This window comes from Panthera uncia, chromosome B4 (assembly GCF_023721935.1).
Source record: "Panthera uncia isolate 11264 chromosome B4, Puncia_PCG_1.0, whole genome shotgun sequence".
NCBI classification, from domain to species: Eukaryota; Metazoa; Chordata; class Mammalia; order Carnivora; family Felidae; genus Panthera; species Panthera uncia.
The window spans coordinates 12,501,299-12,518,503 of record NC_064809.1 but is presented as its reverse complement, the minus strand read 5'-3'; the positions used below and the strand labels follow the sequence as shown (position 1 = coordinate 12,518,503).

The 17,205-nt window shown below is 49.5% G+C and overlaps 1 protein-coding gene across 1 annotated transcript in view; it reads left to right on the top strand.

Moving 5' to 3' along the window:
- The first annotated feature begins 5,477 nt into the window (after positions 1-5,477).
- The window catches only part of FRMD4A (FERM domain containing 4A), a 168,522-nt gene continuing 156,794 nt past the window's right edge, over positions 5,478-17,205 (top strand). Inside the window, exon 1 of the mRNA XM_049624448.1 lies at positions 5,478-5,573. Coding sequence (XP_049480405.1) covers positions 5,478-5,573 — 96 coding nt within the window. The remainder of the gene's footprint in view (positions 5,574-17,205) is intronic.

Genomic DNA, 17,205 nt, shown 5'->3' with positions numbered 1-17,205 from the left:
TTTTTTTTTTTTTTTTAAGAAAACCCGTTTTTATGGAAGTGACAGGGGAGTCCTGTGCTTGGGGTGCCCGAGGGTGGCAGGAGGCGGGCAGATGAGCGTGCTGAAATTGACTGCCCTTTTCCATTCCAAATGGCTGCAGCAAGTTTGATGCATAGAGAAAGGGGGAGGAGAACTGGAGGAAACCTTCTTTAGGACGCGGTCGTTTATAAACGACCAAACGGCATTGCCTCGGTAGTGCAGACAGATGCCCGGACGTCGGTCCCTGTCGCGTTTGGGAGAGGTGAACCAGTCCTGCGCTTTGAAAGCGGTGTGGGCAGGAACTCGGTGCCTTTCTCCAGTAGCTCGTTAGCAGAGTAACCGCTCAGCAGATTCAAGCAAATTCTGCAAAATTTCCGAGGGATGGCCCTTCTAATAATAGCTCTGGCGGTGGTTTCCTAATAGACACTCATTCTGAATGATGCGGCCATGCCAGGCTGCCGGAAGCTCAGCTTGCTGAGAACGGCGACCCGACGCCGGTGAAGGACTCCCTGACCCCACCATGAATGGATGAGGCGCTTTCTCCCCTATGAATGGAACATCCCAACAGAGGCCACTACCGCTGCTCTGGCTTCTTTCCCTTTGAGTCCTCGCAGCTTCTCATGAAAGGGATTCTCAGAGCACCTCAGACAGGCACGTTTCTAAACCTGAGCTCTTCCGTGGTGACGGCCTCTTCGGTGTTGGAGGGTCACCGAGGTATTTTTAGACACCTGGTCAGGCCGACTTGATCTGCGTTCACCTGATTGGGCTTTAGGCAGCCGCTTGCACAGCCCTTCCTGCTCAGCATCCAAGTCTTGTGCTTTCCCAGCCGGAGAGCCAGGAGCGAACTTCTGACTTCATCCAGGGAAGCCACGGCCGACCCCGGGGAAGTACCTCGGGGATGGGATGCAAAAAAATACCTCATATTCACTGGCACTTAGCTCTGTGTGCCATCTTGAAAACGTGCGACAAAGTGGGCGTTAGGGAGACAGGGAGGACCCACGCGTCACTGTTTTGTTTCTGGTCTTTGCATCACTTCGTGTTCCTTCGTAGCATTTGACCCCATTTCTGTGGAGTCTGATTTGGCCCCGGCCAGTAGCCCAAACCTTCGGATCAGCAGAAATCCGATTTTGAGTCTCCAGGTGCCGCGCATCTCCTGCAACCCAGAGTGATCAGGGGATGAGCCACTTCTGTTGGCCGATGGAACCATTCCGCCGCAAATGAAATCTGGATTTATTTAAGGCACAACGGAAATGAGGGTCATGCAACAAATAGATTGGAATCCATTTGGTCCTGAGAGGTTAAAGCGCTACAGTCAATTTAATTGGAAGCGATATTTGGACATGCTTTGAAATCAATAGTATACTGTCCTGCCCGTGAACAGAATGTTGCACCCTGAGACTTGGAAAGAAGTTTCACCTGACGGGCAAAAAGTTGTGTGGGTGGGAGTAACCCTTTAGAAAAGAAAGAGAAAGACAGTTTCAGTTCCTCTTGTGTCAAAGGGAAGCACAGTTTGTAGAAGTGAGGATCAGAAAATCCCTGCACCCTCTTTTGTTCTGGCCAAGCGTGTGTTATCAGCCGCTGCTGTTGCCGTCTTCTCTTTGGCGCTCGTCTTGAACTAATTTTATTAATAAGGCTTGTTATTTATGGTGCGGGGCCTCTCTGTCATGTGTAGGTGCTATTGCCGAGTCCCCCGATGGCCTGGCAGGTGGCTGGTGCCATTAGCATTATCCTGTGGTTGGGGAAACTGAGACCCCTTGAGGTTCAGGGAGTCGCTGATTTCATAACCCGCGAGGCATGCATGGCAGGCATGTACAGTGCTCCGTGTGGGGGGAACAGCAAGGTTACAGCCTCAGGTCGAAGAAAAAGCCAAAAGGAATGAGTCCTTGCCTGGGTTCTGGAACTTGGGAAAAGGCTGGATAGACTAGTGGGTGTGCCAGCGTTTGTGCGGGAAGGGGCTCTCTCGGCAGCCTGGCTGAGTGGAGGGAAAGGTGTGGCTGGTCTGTGATGAGATAGATGAAGGGTCCAGGAAACCTTGCACTTGAGGGGACCTGTCGGGGACCCGTGGCTTTAGTAAGTGTGGGGCGGGTGAGACCTCCTTCACGGGAGATCACTCTGGACTTCCCTGCATCTGCGTTCCAACTTGGGTTCTCGTTCTTGACGCACGCGTGTGGGTGAGTAGATAGAACACTTACTTACACTTCTGCTCACGTGCTGTGTGCTTATCTGTTCTAAGGGTTGCGTTTAGCCTGACACACGGAATGACCGAAAAAGCGAGGGGGCACTTTCCAGCCTAAAGCTTTGTTCTTAGATAATTTTGCGTACGTAAATACTTATCATTTATTTTAAAAGAAGGATCAGTACAGGGGCGCCTGGGGTGGCTCAGTCAGTGGAGCATCCAACTCTCGCTTTCGGCTCAGGTCATGATCTCACGGTTTGTGGGTTCGAGCCCTGCATTAGGCTCTGCTCGGACAGTGTGGAGCCTGCTTGAGGTTGTCTCTCTCTCCCTTTCTCTCTGCCCCTCCCCTGCTCGTGCTCTCTATAAACAAATAAATCAGAAGGAACAGTGCGGCTTCTGGAGCATTTCTAGTTTAATAGGTCAAAATGAGAAATAGACCTGATCGTAGTTAAATAGCTCTTGAAGTTATTTTAATTCACTGTGTGTACAGTATCAGAATGGATAAGTCTGGATTCAGGGATGGCTTTCATTTCCATCTTTTATCTCTTAGAGGTCACCCAATGTGTCAATAAAAGTTGTGGCAGAAATGCTCTCTTTAGGTTTATGCATAGCGAAAGATCCCAGCACCTCGATGAGAAGTGGTTTCTGAGGCCTTACGGGGACATAAGCCCTTGGGATAAAGATCTTCCAATGGTTATTCAGCCTGACTTCCAAAAACTGGATTCCCCTTGAGCCAGAGATGCTGCAGGCCCCCATTCCCTCGCGACCTCCCCGGGACGCTGTATGTATCCCTTTACTCCACCCTCCCGCTTCGATTCTTTGCCGCCCATTTCCATTTCCCTCTGAAATGTGACGAATGGAACAAAAGAGGACATTGGAGTTGAAGGGAGAAAAAGTCACCGCATCATTCCACTGCTTGCACAGGATACAGAGGTACTTGGACTTGTCCTACAATAAGCACAAGCAGAGACTTGAATCGGGGAAACCTGGCCACTGTCGGGGAATGGTGGGATTTGCGTCTTTTACCTGGTGGTGTTCTCTTGAGCGCTAATCAGACCCCAGTACCCTGCTGGTATTTTCTGTTTTTGTTTTTCCTAAGACCTCTGATCTCAGAGGCTGGTTCAGTAGCTGTTGGAGCTCTGGGCTTCAGGCTCCCCTGCTGCACATGCAGACTTGCTGGTTTCAGTACTCTGTCCTGCAAGAAGTTTTTGAATCAGCATAAATCCGGCTTATCAAACATTCTCTCCCCAGCAGTTTCCTTCTGGTTCCCTAAATCCATCATTTCCCACCCTTTCCTCTGTCCCGAGAGATCAGCGTGTCTTTCTCTTATAAGGAGTGATTCAACCCCACCCTTACATTTATGGCAGTCGGTTCCACCACTAAAAGCACCATCTTAAAAATACCCATCATTATGCCTCTCGTCCTCTCACATGAGCAGAGCGGTGGCCTCTTTGAATGAACTGCACTAATGCCTATTTGGGGTGCTAGAGAGGGAGTATGTCTGTGTGTGTGTGTGTGTGTGTGTGTGTGTGTGTGTGTCTCTGTGTGTGTGTTCAGTTCTTAATTGTATCAGTGGAAATTAGGTATTTTCCCCCAAAGAGAAATGCTCTTCTCTTTGAAGATGGAAATGACTACCAAGAATAAAGACCATGGTTATTGGAAAGAATGTGAAGAATATAAAGGAATAGGGGATCTGGTTCAGCTCAGTGGCCTCGTTAACTACCAAATAATAATCAAGGAAAATAACCAAATAAAAATCAAGGTGGTAGCCCCGTTGGGAACTGCGTGAGTACATACAGGCAGAGCTAAGTCTCATTTGGACGTGCGTTATCTAGGATCTAGCATGTTAGGCAGGCAGGTCTCTATCTGTGGTGGTTTCTCGTTTTTTGTTTTAAACTCTGGCCATTCCATGATGCAGTACAAGAAGAAACTAGTCCGCGGTCGAGATTATCTGTCCATGCACACTCGTCCCCCTGAACTCTGACGACATTCACACGTGTTTTCTGGTTTCCCTCTTATTAGCAGTCATTTGCCTGTCCATGGTTACTGTATACTTTATGTTCACATATGCTCATGGTGTTTAAGTCCCTGATCATCATGGGCACTCAGTGGGTCCTCCTGGAGTAAGTAAATCACTGAGGGAATTTATCATACTGTGCTCCCACACGGAGACAGTTAGGCATCCTTAGAAACCTAGAAAGCCCGCTGGTCTAAAGTGAAATGTACCCTGTTGGGTCATCCTGTGTCTAACCGTGTCTTAGTCTGCACCGTAGTGTGGCCCCTCTTTCACAGTTGGTAATGCCTTACCAACCTTAGGGCTAGAAGTCTTGGTACTGATGCAAAACCCTAAACCTTTTAATGATAATTTTCACTTCAAATGAGCCAGAAGCTCTCCCCCCCAAACCTCAGGCTATAACTCCATAGTTTCCATCAAAACTAGCCTGTTCTGGTGACTCAGTCTCCTTTACACGGCTTTCGCCTTTCTTTGTCCTTGCTGTATGAGGAATGCATGAAAAAAAAAAGCGTGTAATGGGGAATTAGATTGATAATGTATGACAGCGAATGGAAATGATGGTCGGAGCCTTGCCAGGCTGTGCCATTCATAACCATAAAATGCACAATTATGCTCTCACCACATGCCTGTGAACAAGTATATAGATGCAACAAACCCAAACTAGGAAACCAAATAGTGTGGAACCATCTGGAGCTGGGCAGTCTACCTACAGACCGAGCTGGGGAATGCAGTGCTCACTTACCCATCTCTCCGCTCCCACTGGATGCCCCCTCCCCCCCAAGTATCAGATACTCATTTCTCCGTGGCTCAGAGACAGAGAGAGCGCGCATGTGCAGAAGAGAGGGGAGGGTAAGGACAAGAACCAGAGTGAAACTGAACACAGTGGAGAGCAGTGTTCTGCATTCTCAATCCCTTTTTATTGGGATGGTTGAGTGTTTTGTAACAGAGTAACTACAGAGTGACCAGTACCACAGATGTAGCCTGGAGGTCCCGGCCTGAGGGCAGAGGCCTTGAACCCTGCAACCCAGCAGGGGCTGACGTCACCCTGAATGTGCAGGGCAGGCTGTGAACCAGGCACGTGTGAGATTTGGGGCTTATCAGTCAGGTCAAAGATTTCAGAGAGATGGAGTTCTAGGAATGAGAAGGGGCATATCGATTCCTTGAACAGATGAGGAGATGTTTCCAGATACTCAGGGACCCTGCGAAGGCCTCAGTTACAGTGCTAAGACTAGAGGCCCCGTCGCCTGACAAGGATTTAGACGATGCACGATGCACGGAGGCATGGTGGCCAGAGAGAGGAACCGTGGCGTTATCCAGTGTGGCTGTGACTTCTGGTTCTGCCACCTGCTAGCCATGAGGCCTTGGGTGAATGACTGAATCTCTCTGAGCTGCAGTTTTCTTACTGACAAGAAAAGTTACATTCGGAGGAACCCGTGAAACAGTATCTATGGAACGACTAGCACAAAAATATGACTCTCTTAAGAGAAGTGATTTTGTCTTTGTATCCTTCCCCCTGCTCGCCCCGCCCCCGCCCCAGTTTGACTTGCTTCTATCTCTGGAAGGTCCTGGAACAGTTAATATGGTGAGGATTGGTTGGGGGAGGGGAAGGAAGAGAAGAGGGATGATTCTTCCTTTACACCAAAAAGCAGAAAGCGGATTTGAATTCTTCAGTTTTCAAAAATGATCGGAAAGGGCTTTTATCTTGAGAAAGAAAACTAGGAGAATCAAAACAAGAATTACAAAGGTTATGTCAGTCGGTGGTAATGCCGTCTTTTTCTACACAACAAAGGCAAAAATCCGGATCACTGTGTGACGTTCTTTGATTACTTCCCATTCATTGCCATTAATTAGGAAGATTTTCAGCTGCTGTTTACTTATTGATGTAGCACTCAGGTAATTAATGCAGGGCGTTAATGGCAGAAAGAAGCCTAGAACCTGAGGTGTACTAGATGCTGGTGGGAGTTTTTCTCTCGGCACCCACAACCCCAGGACTCTGCAAATACGGGGAGTTCCTCCGTAGCCTGAGAAATCAACATACCAATTTGCATAATACCCATCAGAAATTATTTAAGCACTTAATAACCTTCTTGGTGTTACATAAAATAAATCAGAATGAGAGATGGTCCATCTTCTGGAGACAGATTAAACAGGCAGCAGAATAAGAGCATTAAATAAATATAGAAACAAGGGAGGTATTATTTATAGAACATTATAGCCAGATCCAGGACAAGGATATATTTTAGGTGAACCCTCAGGGGCAGCTTATGGGAATAGTTTGCCTGGACAAGGTGGAGTGAGCCAGAAAACAGGCTGGCATTTGTTTGTGGTTCCTTCTTTCTTTGTGGTGGAAAATAGGGATTCTGTAACCCACCACAATTTAGTGTGTCGCCATCCTGTTCCTAAGGTTGTAACTTAGTCGATAGAGGTTTTGTGCCTCTTTAGACACAGAGATCTAGAACTTCAAACTTGGGAGAGATATGCAAATACTCAAAGAATAATATCCAAAACCATAGTGTTTTGTTTTGTTTCTTCTACAGCTAGACTCTTCTTTTCTTCTTGCCACCATAACTGACCACACTCTTAGGGAACTGACAAAACCCGACTGAAAAATCCCGTAAGCTGTAAGGTTTTTTTAAAAAATTGTTTTTAATGTTTATTTAATTTTCAGAGGGAGAGAGAGAGAGGTAGCAAGTAGGGGAGGGCCAGAGAGAGAGGGAGACAGAGAATCCGAAGCAGGCTCCGGGCTCCGAGCTGTCGGCACAGAGCCTGACATGGGGCTTGAACTCATGAACCGCGAGATCACGACCTGAGCCGAAGTTGGATGCTTAACCGACTGAGCCACCCAGGCGCCCCTAAACTGTCAGTTTTATACTATTGCTTTCATTTGTTGAACGGAGATAGAGAAAAGTCGGTGTTTGAGCCCACGTGCTTATTTGCATGTAGCACAGGTGGACGCGAGCGAGGACACTTATGTCCCTGCCGTTTCCCTGCTGATGAGTAAGCGAGGAGGCAGACAGCACACAGCACTTGCTCCTGCCCTTGTCCTGAGACCCTCACTGAGACGCTGATTCTCCCTTTGGCTGTTGATCAATTTCCCCTAAATCTGACTCCTTAAAGGAGCTTCCAGAGTTCGCGAAGGCCTTGCTCAGTTTCCCCTCTTACCGGTGGTTGTTGGACCACCAGTCTCTGCCTCCTCCTCCGAGGCTCGGCAACCATTGTCCTGTGATAGATGAGTCACTAGTCTGCCTCACTCTTCCTCTTTGATGCATTACTAGTATTAAGCTCTTCAAGCCTTTACAGTAAATTTGTCCAGCGCCTTGCTCAGCTGTTTCCTCCCCAGATTCTTTTGGGGTGAGGTGCCCACTTGTAGTTCAGCGTCTCCCCTTTTGTTCCTGGGTTATCACAAGATCGTCACAGCATACCCCTTCCCCACCTTCCTAGCTTGGTGCATGTGTGCCTGTGTCTGCAGCACCCACACATCACCTCCCCACCCTTGTTGCCCCCTCCCGCCTGCATTTCCTTTAAACCACAGGGCTTCGCATGGACCAGAAGGACCCGCCACAGCCTGGAAGCTCCTTATTTCTTAAACTTCTGTTCTTTTTTTTTTTTTAATGTGTATTTTTTTTAAATTTTTTTTTCTTAATGTTTTTATTTATTTTTGAGACAGAGAGAGACAGAGCATGAGCAGGGAAGGGGCAGAGAGAGAGGGAGACACAGAATCGGAAGCAGGCTCCAGGCTCTGAGCCATCAGCACAGAGCCCGATGCGGGGCTCGAACTCACGAACCGTGAGATCACGACCTGAGCCGAAGCCGAATGCTCAACCGACTGGGCCACCCAGGCACCCCTCTTAAACTTCTGTTCTTACGCTAACTCTCACGCACTGTGTCAGTCTGGTTGGGCTGCCAGAAAAATACCGTAGACTGGGTGGCTTATAAACTACAGACATTTATTTCCTATAGTTCTGGAGCCACAGGAGTGTCTGAGGGAGGCATTCTAGGCAGGTGTGGGAGCTCGTCAAAGGCCCCGAGAGGAAAGAGTGACATGGAGGGAACAGTAAGGAGATGACTGTTGAAGAGCAGACTGAGTGAAGGAGACACAGAGTCGGAATCACGTGGGGCCTCGAAAGCTTGCAACCAGGGGCGGGGGGCATTGGAGAGTGCAGATCTGGGGAGCACCATGGCCCCACCTGGGCTGCACAGGGATAGTTTTATGGTGCTGTGTGGGGACCAGACTGTGAGGCCAAGCAGAGGTGACACAGGAGGTGCCAGATGAGTGGCAGTTACAAGAATCAGGCAGGTGATAAATGATGATGAAGTGTTCAGTGTCTGGGTATTTTAGAGAGAACCAACGACATTTTCTGGTGGGTTGGGGGTAGGATGTGGGATGCAAGACAGAAGTCCACTACTGGGGCCCAAGGAGCAGAGCTTGGTGCTGAAGTTGCTGGTACATGACAGGGGAAAGCCGTGGATGGTGGTGGGTTGGGGAGGAGGATAGGTCAGCAGTCCTGTTTGGCACACGCGGAGTTTGAGGTGCCTTCCAGATCGCCACACGGTGACGTTGAGTGGGCAGGTTTATACAGAATCCTAGATAAGCCTGCGGAAGGAGGAAGCCCGGTGATGTGGGGCTCAGCCACCTAGAGATGAGGTGAGATGATGCCAGGCCTCAGTCCTGAATAAGACGAGATCTGAGGAAAAACCATAAGCACCAAACTTCAAAAGAAAAGAATATAAGTTCTAAAAAATGAAGTAATTCCTTAAGGTGTGAAGAACTCTGTTATGGTGTGTTGCTTCAGCTGGAATTCTCCACATCCTCCTGAGGGTCTGTCTCTTTTTTGATGTGTGAGAGGAGTATCTCTAACCCTCACACTGTAATCACATTTATTGATGGGCCACGGGCATGCAATAAACACACATTTAAAGGGTCCTATTGGATAAGGTTTTGTTTTTGTTTTTTGTTTTTGTTCTGTTTTTTAACTTTTTTAATGTTTATTTATTTTTGGAAGAGAGAGACAGAGACAGAGCATGAGCAAGGGAGAGGCAGAGAGCGAGGGAGACACAGAATCCGAAGCAGGCTCCAGGCTCCGAGCGGTCAGCACAGAGCCCGACGCGGGGCTCGAACTCACGAACCGCGGTATCATGACCTGAGCCGAAGTCAGATGCTTAACCGACTGAGCCACGCAGGTGCCCCATCTTTTTTAACTTTTTAAATTTATTTTGACAGAGAGAGAGTGTGTGTATGCACAAGCGGAGAAGGGGCAGAGAGAGAGAGAATCCCAAGCAGGCTCTGTGCTGTCAGCTTGGAGCCCAATGTGGTGCTCGATCCCATGATCCATGAGATCCTGGTCTGAACCGAAATCAAGAGTCGGGTGCTTAACCGACTGTACCCCCCCTTGTTTGATAAGTTTTGTCATATGAAGCCATCACCATGATCCAGAATTGTAATTCACTGCTTCCAGTCAGTCACGTTTACTGAGACTCTTGTGTTTAAAGCTCCATGCTAGGAAGTGTGAAGGATCTAAGATGTGATCGCTCCCCCTGCCTCCTGTATTTGTTCTGTTGTAGCATCCAGACTCCCTACACAGTTCTCCAATCACAAACTCATTTCAAGGCCTTTTCTAAAGTGTTTGCTGAAAGTACACTCAAGTTTGGTGTCCAGAGGGTTTGAAATGACGTATGTAGGCCACTTGACCTACCGGGACTGCTGGTTAAATCAGGAAAGAGGAACGATCAGGAGCCCTGCATCTTTTAATCCGTTGTGATACAGGCAAAAAACATGTCCCTCGTTCCTTCTTTCGTGGAAGCCGCCCAAACAGCAGGCTCGGCTCCGTCCTTATTTTCTGTGCGTAGTCAACACAATAATTACCTCCTGCCGAAAGGCTTGAGAAATTGTTTCTGTGTCCAATTAGAACTTTTGATTTGACTAGCAGATACACATAACGTCTTTACTTCTGTAACTACTCACTAATGATATGCACCCTGGATATTTTTAGATCTACCATTTGCCAAACGGCCATTGCATTTTAAGGCATTGCATTTCCTGTGACAGCTTTTCCACTGAGAGACTTGTGGGACCGTGGGTGAAAAGGAAGGGGGGGGGTGCGGAATTCCTCTTTGGTTTTGGAATCCTCTCCCTCCCTCCCCCGCCCCCCCTTCCCTTCCTTTCCCGGCCTTACGCCCACCCCCAGTTTTAAATGGGGAAGAAGTGCAGTGGTTCTGGAAACTTGTCCTGTGCACGGTGCTGGGGCAGCAGAATGAGGAGCCCCACGAGCAGGTCTCCAGCGGGGTCTGGGGTGGTTCGTGGGGCAGCCAGGCAGTGTTGAAACCTCTGACAAGATGAACGGAGGAAGGGAGCCGCCAGTGCAGCTGGAGCGAGTGCGAGGAGTCTCTGCCAGGCGTCTCCAGCACAGTCCTTTCCAGACAAGTCCGTTATGTAAATATCCAGGCCGCAGCCTCCAGCCCGGATCGCCTGCCCGGTCGAGATGTCAAAGGTAGCTGCAAAAACTTCCCTGAATGCAAGCAGAGCTCCTCAGCTCTCCCCTCACTCAGCTCTTTATTGGGGCATCTGGGCAGGCAGGGGGGTGTGGGGGGGGGTGGTGGTGAAGGCTTGCTGTTATCTCCGGGAGCTGGGACCCTCCCCCCCCCCCCGCGGGACTGTGGCTTTCCAGACGGGGTCATCCACGGCCTTTCAATGTGCTCTGCTGCGATGCTCCTGCAATTTTGGTCTGATCTAAGCATGAATCTCAAAAGGGCCGGCTGTTGGGCTGGAATGCTTCCTTCCAAGCCCGGAGGACTTGATGTCTGAGCCCTGGGCCCCTGGACTCAAGCACGACAGGCGCTCAAGTGGCTGCTTCGTGTCCCCTGCAGGTTCTGTGAAAGCAGGTGGCCATGTCCCTTTCTTAGGTGGCCTTCTCCCCCTGTGCTGCAAGAGTCCCCTAAGAGGGGAATTCCAAAGACCTAAGAATAGAATTGCAGTGTCTTACAGGTGGTCTCCAAATCGTGCTTCCGTCCCCTACATCCCCGGGGATAACGGAGAGCTTGCATGTCATTAACAAAGGGCATTGTTTAAGCGAAGGAAAACCCGCCTCCAAATTGTGTGGCAAGACGCCCCAGCTACCGGTGATGGCCACGGTCATTTGACACGTGGCCCTATAGCTCATACGTGCTACAAAGGGTGCGTGTATTCCGCAGCCTGGGTTCTGGGCTATGTGTCTACAGAACAGGCAAATCACAACTGGTCTCACTGAAGGCAGATAGTACCTGTATTTGGGGGTTGCCCTTGAAATACGTAAGGATATATGTTGTGTGAATATATGTTTAGGAATTCGTGTAAAAATAGGTGCTGAGCGCCTGTTCGGACAGTCTTGTCATTCTGTGTCAGTCACACGGGTAATATCATTTTAATGTCAACAGAATGTGTACGGTAAAAATGTGATTCGTAAGACCCATAGTCGTAAATCGTGTTGTCTCATCCCGCTAATCACAGTATAATCACAATAAGGAAAAATTGGGGGAAAAAAATCTGTAATTTAAAATGACAGATTGAATCAGACATTAGAGCATGTAGGCAAATTCATCATGTTACCAAGAAAACGTCGTTGAAGTTCTTGGTCACCAAGTGCATGGATACAAAACCAGGCATGTAGCCCCTGCACACAGCCTTGTATTTTAAACACAGGACATTGGCCTGCACGTTTGCACGAAGGAAATGGGTAGGAAAAAAAGCAGAGTGTGTTTGTGCCTGCCAGTCGGTAGCGTGGTTTTTCAAAAAACTCGTGAAGCAGGGAGTGGATGTTGCCAATATTTGGTTCATCGAATGTAATATTGTGGCAGGAAGTGTTATAATACATGAGTTATCGGAACAAATTTTCTTTTTAAATTCTTGTCTGTAGGTGTGCACAGATACCCATGACATACCCTAGGGTGTTTCTGTCCCCCCCCCCCCCCCCCCCCCCCGGAGGTCAGTAATCCTTTCTACAATGTCCCTGGCTAAAGGTCTTCTGGCCCCTTCCTGATCACATGCGGTGATGACGGGGCCACCCATTCCATTTTGAGCAATGACGGTCTGTTTGAAAGTTCTCCCTTCTGTTGAATTCAAATGTGTCTTCTGGAACTTTTCTGCTCATTGATTCCATTTCTGCCCACCCAAGCAAAGTTCTTCAGCCTCCTCACTAAATCATTAAATTGAATCATCATATTAGCATGAAATCATTAAATTAGCAAGTCCCTACATCCAGGCATGCCCCGTTGAATATATACCTGGTTTTGTGTGTGTTTTTCTTTTAGGGTTTCTTCATTTTTCAGAGAGAGAGAGAGAGAGAGAGACAAAGCGTGAATGGGGGAGGGGCAGAGAGAGCGGGAGACAGAATCTGAAGCAGGCTCCAGGCTCTGAGCTGTCTGCACAGGGCCCAGTGTGGGGCTCAAACTAATGAACCACGAGATCATGACCTGAGCCAAAGTCGGACACTTAACCGACGGAGCCCCCCAGGCGCCCCGAATTTATACCTGTTGTCTCCATGGAATCGACACCCTCCCTCTTCCCTCACTACCATGTCTTGGCCTGGACCATAGATTATAGTGCAGCCTTTCCACTAGAATCTTTGTCGTATAGGCTGGCATTTAGTTTTCCTGAGAAGACCTCATTTCCAGATCTTTACCCAATCTGGTTACTATTCTTTGCCTTGCTCTGCTTTCCTTCGTTTCCCATGTAAAATATGGCGCCCACAATGAACGTAGGTTCCCAGAAATGGCTTAACCGTGGTGGCGTGTGGGAGGGTCTAATTCCATTACTCGGGATGCTGTGCTTCTAGCATGTGAACTGAGAATCAGACCCCCAAGCTGTGAATGATGCGATCCCAGCTGTTTTAGATTTTGAAGGTACCATCTACACCTCCCCGTCAGCTGTAAATTTGGTCAGCACACTTTCTTCGTCCGGTTGTAAGTCATGGGGGGGTGATGCAGATATTGAGAAAGACAGCCGATACCTAGGATTTCCTTACCGTTTTCCAAGCGCATGTGTATCTTCTGCGGCACTGAGTCTCAACACTGCAGATTCCCTCATTTCTGCGTCAGGGTTAAATCGATTTGAACACGATGTTCAGTGGCTCCTTACTATTTCATCAGTGATGGAGCCACCCTCAGGCCATTGAGGATATGGTTGCTCCTCCCTTTTGTCAGCATAAATAAATGGCTTTCTCCTCTCTCCCTGTGCACCCACCACTCTCTGCTTTCACCTCTTCTGCACGGTCCACGTTTCCAGAATGCACCCCCTTCTCTCCCATTCCGGGCCTCCTGACATCAGGCTGCCTCTGCCAGACGTCCCGTTGCTCACATGTTACTTGCTCACCTGAGTATTGCCCAGTCCCCCCCAGATGGGAGTGACGGTCCCTCCCAACCTGTGCCCAGAACATCTGACGCCCACCCTGTTGTCACACAGATTACACTGTACTCACCGGTGAACTGCGGTATTTCCTCGTGGGACAGAGAAGCTCAATAAACATAGGAACAAAATCGTGTGCATCATCATATATCTAATAAGATGCCCTGCACATAATTCTGTACCATAAACACTGGCTGAATGAACACAAGCTGTGGTAGACATTATCCCACATCACCCTTTAACCCTGCCTCTCTTATCTCATGAGCATGGGTCACTAGATTACTCTCCAGCTTCCTGGAGAAGGAAACACATCCCTTCTCTAGAAGAGAAATTACCCAGCCATAGCATATGAACTCTTTAGCCGTGGGCAGCTTAATTTTCTTTCCCATAGGGTACTAGTAACCTTCCCGTTACGTTGTAATTATCTACTAATGAAATAATTTTATCTTTAATATATTAACCCCTCATTATAGTTGCCGTCACCCTCTCCCCAAAGTTTGCAGTTGCTTTTTCTTTCTCTCTCTCTTTCTTTCTTGCTTTCTTTTACATTTATTTATTTTAAAAAAATTTTTTTTTTTAACGTTTATTTATTTTTGAGACAGAGAGAGACAGAGCATGAACGGGGGAGGGTCAGAGAGAGAGGGAGACACAGAATCGGAAGCAGGCTCCAGGCTCTGAGCCATCAGCCCAGAGCCCGACGCGGGGCTCGAACCCACGGACTGCGAGATTGTGACCCGAGCTGAAGTCGGACGCTCAACCGACTGAGCCACCCAGGCGCCCCTACATTTATTTATTTTTGAGAGACAGAGAGAGACAGTGTGAGCAGGGTTGGGGCAGAGAGAGAGGGAGACATAGAATCAGAAGCAGGCTCCAGGCTCCGAGCTTTCAGCACAGAGCCCGACGCGGGGCTCGAACCCACGAACCGTGAGATCATGACCTGAGCCGAAGTCGGACGCTTAACCGACCGAGTCACCCAAGTGCCCCATTGCGGTTGCTTTTTCTTTTGCTCAGGGTGTTTGCGAAGTAAAATTACTTCTCTTTTTTTAAATGACGTGTTTTAGTCTAATATATACATTTTTCCCTCGGAGCTCACGCATTGCTTTCATGCTCAGAAAGCCCTCGTAAATAAATCACCTATTTTTAACATTACCTTTATGAACCACGTAGAATTTATTTCAGGGCCAGAGGTGCAGTTAGTTTATGTTGTATTAGCTAGCCCCACCATTTCCCTCCTTGCTTGAGAAGGTTGAAACGAACCCAGAACTGGGTAGTAAGTCGTTGAGCGGCTCGTCTTGGCACAAAAATCCATTGGCTGCAGACCATGAAAACACTACTTTCCCCCCTCGTCTTGCTTTCAACGTATCTTTGAAGGCTCTTTGATTGTTCTTAGGCTTTCCTTCTTTCGCATGTCAACTTGGGTTCCCCGCCTCTGTCCGTTTGTGACACACTGAAAATATTCCTCCTGTTTGTACAGGATATAAAGTCGCCCTGCGCCCCCTTGACACATTGTATATGTTGTACCCAAATCTCGGGAGTTCTCTTTGTGGATACGTTGTGTTCTTTGGATGTCTCCATCTTCACGCTTTCCTCCAATTTCATTTTTATGTCATGAAATTGTTACTTGTTAAGTCTCCATTCTACATCCTTTTAGCTCCACAGAGTCAACCTTTTCGTTGTTGTTTTTCTGAACTTTCAAAAACTGTTTTCCTCGTGTCCGGGGTCCCTGTCTGACTCCTCGACCCTCCTTTTCTACTGTAAAGATTCTAAGTACAGTCATCAAAGTGAAAGAAGTATAGTTATTTGACTCTTGCTTTGGGAGAAGCATCTCCATTCTACCCCAAGACTCCACCACTAAGATACAAGAGCCAAATGCAACATGACACAGAACACCTGTGATTTTCTTGGCGTCTGTCCTTAACTTACGGTGGGATGTTAGCTGGGTAGGTAGGTTCTTACTGCTTCTTTGCATCTTTTGTTTCTTCGGGGTTAATACCTTGCTCGGCCGCATAGAGAGGACGTCTGCATGGACACCTGTGCTGGGAATGGTGCATAAGAGTAACACCCCGCACCTGCCCAGAGAAACAGATGCAAGAACCTTCGTCTCCTCCGTGAACGCTGCAGACTGCGGCCTGGCGGTGTGTGTTGTCCAGCCAGTATTGAAGCACGTGTCGTGGGCTGACTTTCCCGAACGTCCTTTTTTAGGCCAACTCCAGAGTTCCTCATGTCAGCTCTCCCGTTGGCGATTGCCAGCTAGCGCAGGATGGCTGTGGGAGACGCTTCTGCTGGGGAGAAGGACTGGCCATCCAGGGCCCCTGTCTGGATGAAGTGCCCCCTCCACATATAGCCAGGGCCGCCACAGAGCTCTGCTCAGCGCAGGGGACAGCTGTCCACGCCAGTATCCTAACCCACCCTGCCGAGTATCAAACTTCTTATGTGAGTGGACAGAAAGCCTCAGCCCTACCTGGGCCATCCTGGAGTTGGGTGGGGAGGTTCACTGTGTCCTGCTCAGAGAGGCCTCGCATTTCCCTACTGGAAACTTCTAAAGGCTATACTGATGGAGAGTCTCCTACGCCCCAAGCATTAGGAATGACCTGCATTAACTTAGTTATTCCTCACAGCAGCCCCTCGGGGGTGGCATCATGACTGTCTCGGTCACGTCGAGGGAATGAGACACGGGCTGGTTCAGTGACACACAGCGGGTCGCCCCCGGCTCGCCTGTGGTGAAGCCGGCATAAAACACAAACCCACTCAGTCAGGCTCCGAGCCAGCCTCCTGTCCTCCGTGAGCCCCGGGGAGCAGACCGGGCAGGGCGACGGGGGGGGGGGGGGGGGGGGGGGGGGCAGAGGGGGGCGCGGGCGGGGACACGGTGCCTCAGGCCTGGGGCAGTGGCCGGACGGGGCGGGCGAGGGGAAAGGGAAAGCATGAGCGTCCGCAGAGCTGGGTCTGGAAGAATGAGCAAAAGCCAATGTCCGTCTCTCCCTCCAACCAGGGGTCACTGGTAAGAAGTGTGACTGTGGCTCTTTGTCATCGCGGTGTCTTGGCAGCTGGCTCAGCCCGGGACCCCCAGCTCCTTTCCTCTGTCGGGAGTAGGCTCTGGACCCTTCCCGCCCCCTCTGCAAATACTAACAGGAATGGCAGTAATCTCACAGCCCAGGGCGGGTAGGATCAAGTCTCCGTGTGTGCGCGGGGCGTCCGGGACCCTGGGTCTGGCAGAAAGCACCAGCCTGCAGACAGTCCGCTTACCGCTCTCGAGGCATCGGTGGGAGGGGAACGCAGAAAGGCCTGCTGCCCTCCGGGACGCCGGACGCCTCCCCTGCGCCGAAGGTAACCGAAGCCAGCTTTCCGCCCTGCTCGCCAGCTGGGGACCTGCAGTGCAGGGCCTAACCGTGGGGCCCGTGCATTCCGGGCTCCCGGTGTCCGTCTCCTCCTGACCGTCTATCAGAGGGGTTGGCCTCAGACAGACGAGGGGGATGGTCTGTCCCGCTCTGGCCCGTCGGTCGTGTCTATGGGACCTTGTCTTTCCAAGTCTGCGACGTACCGGCCTCCACGTCAGTAGCTTGTCCTCCAATTGCAGTGTTTTGTTGGAAGGTGGAAAGAGTACCCTTCCCTCTTCCCTTGCTT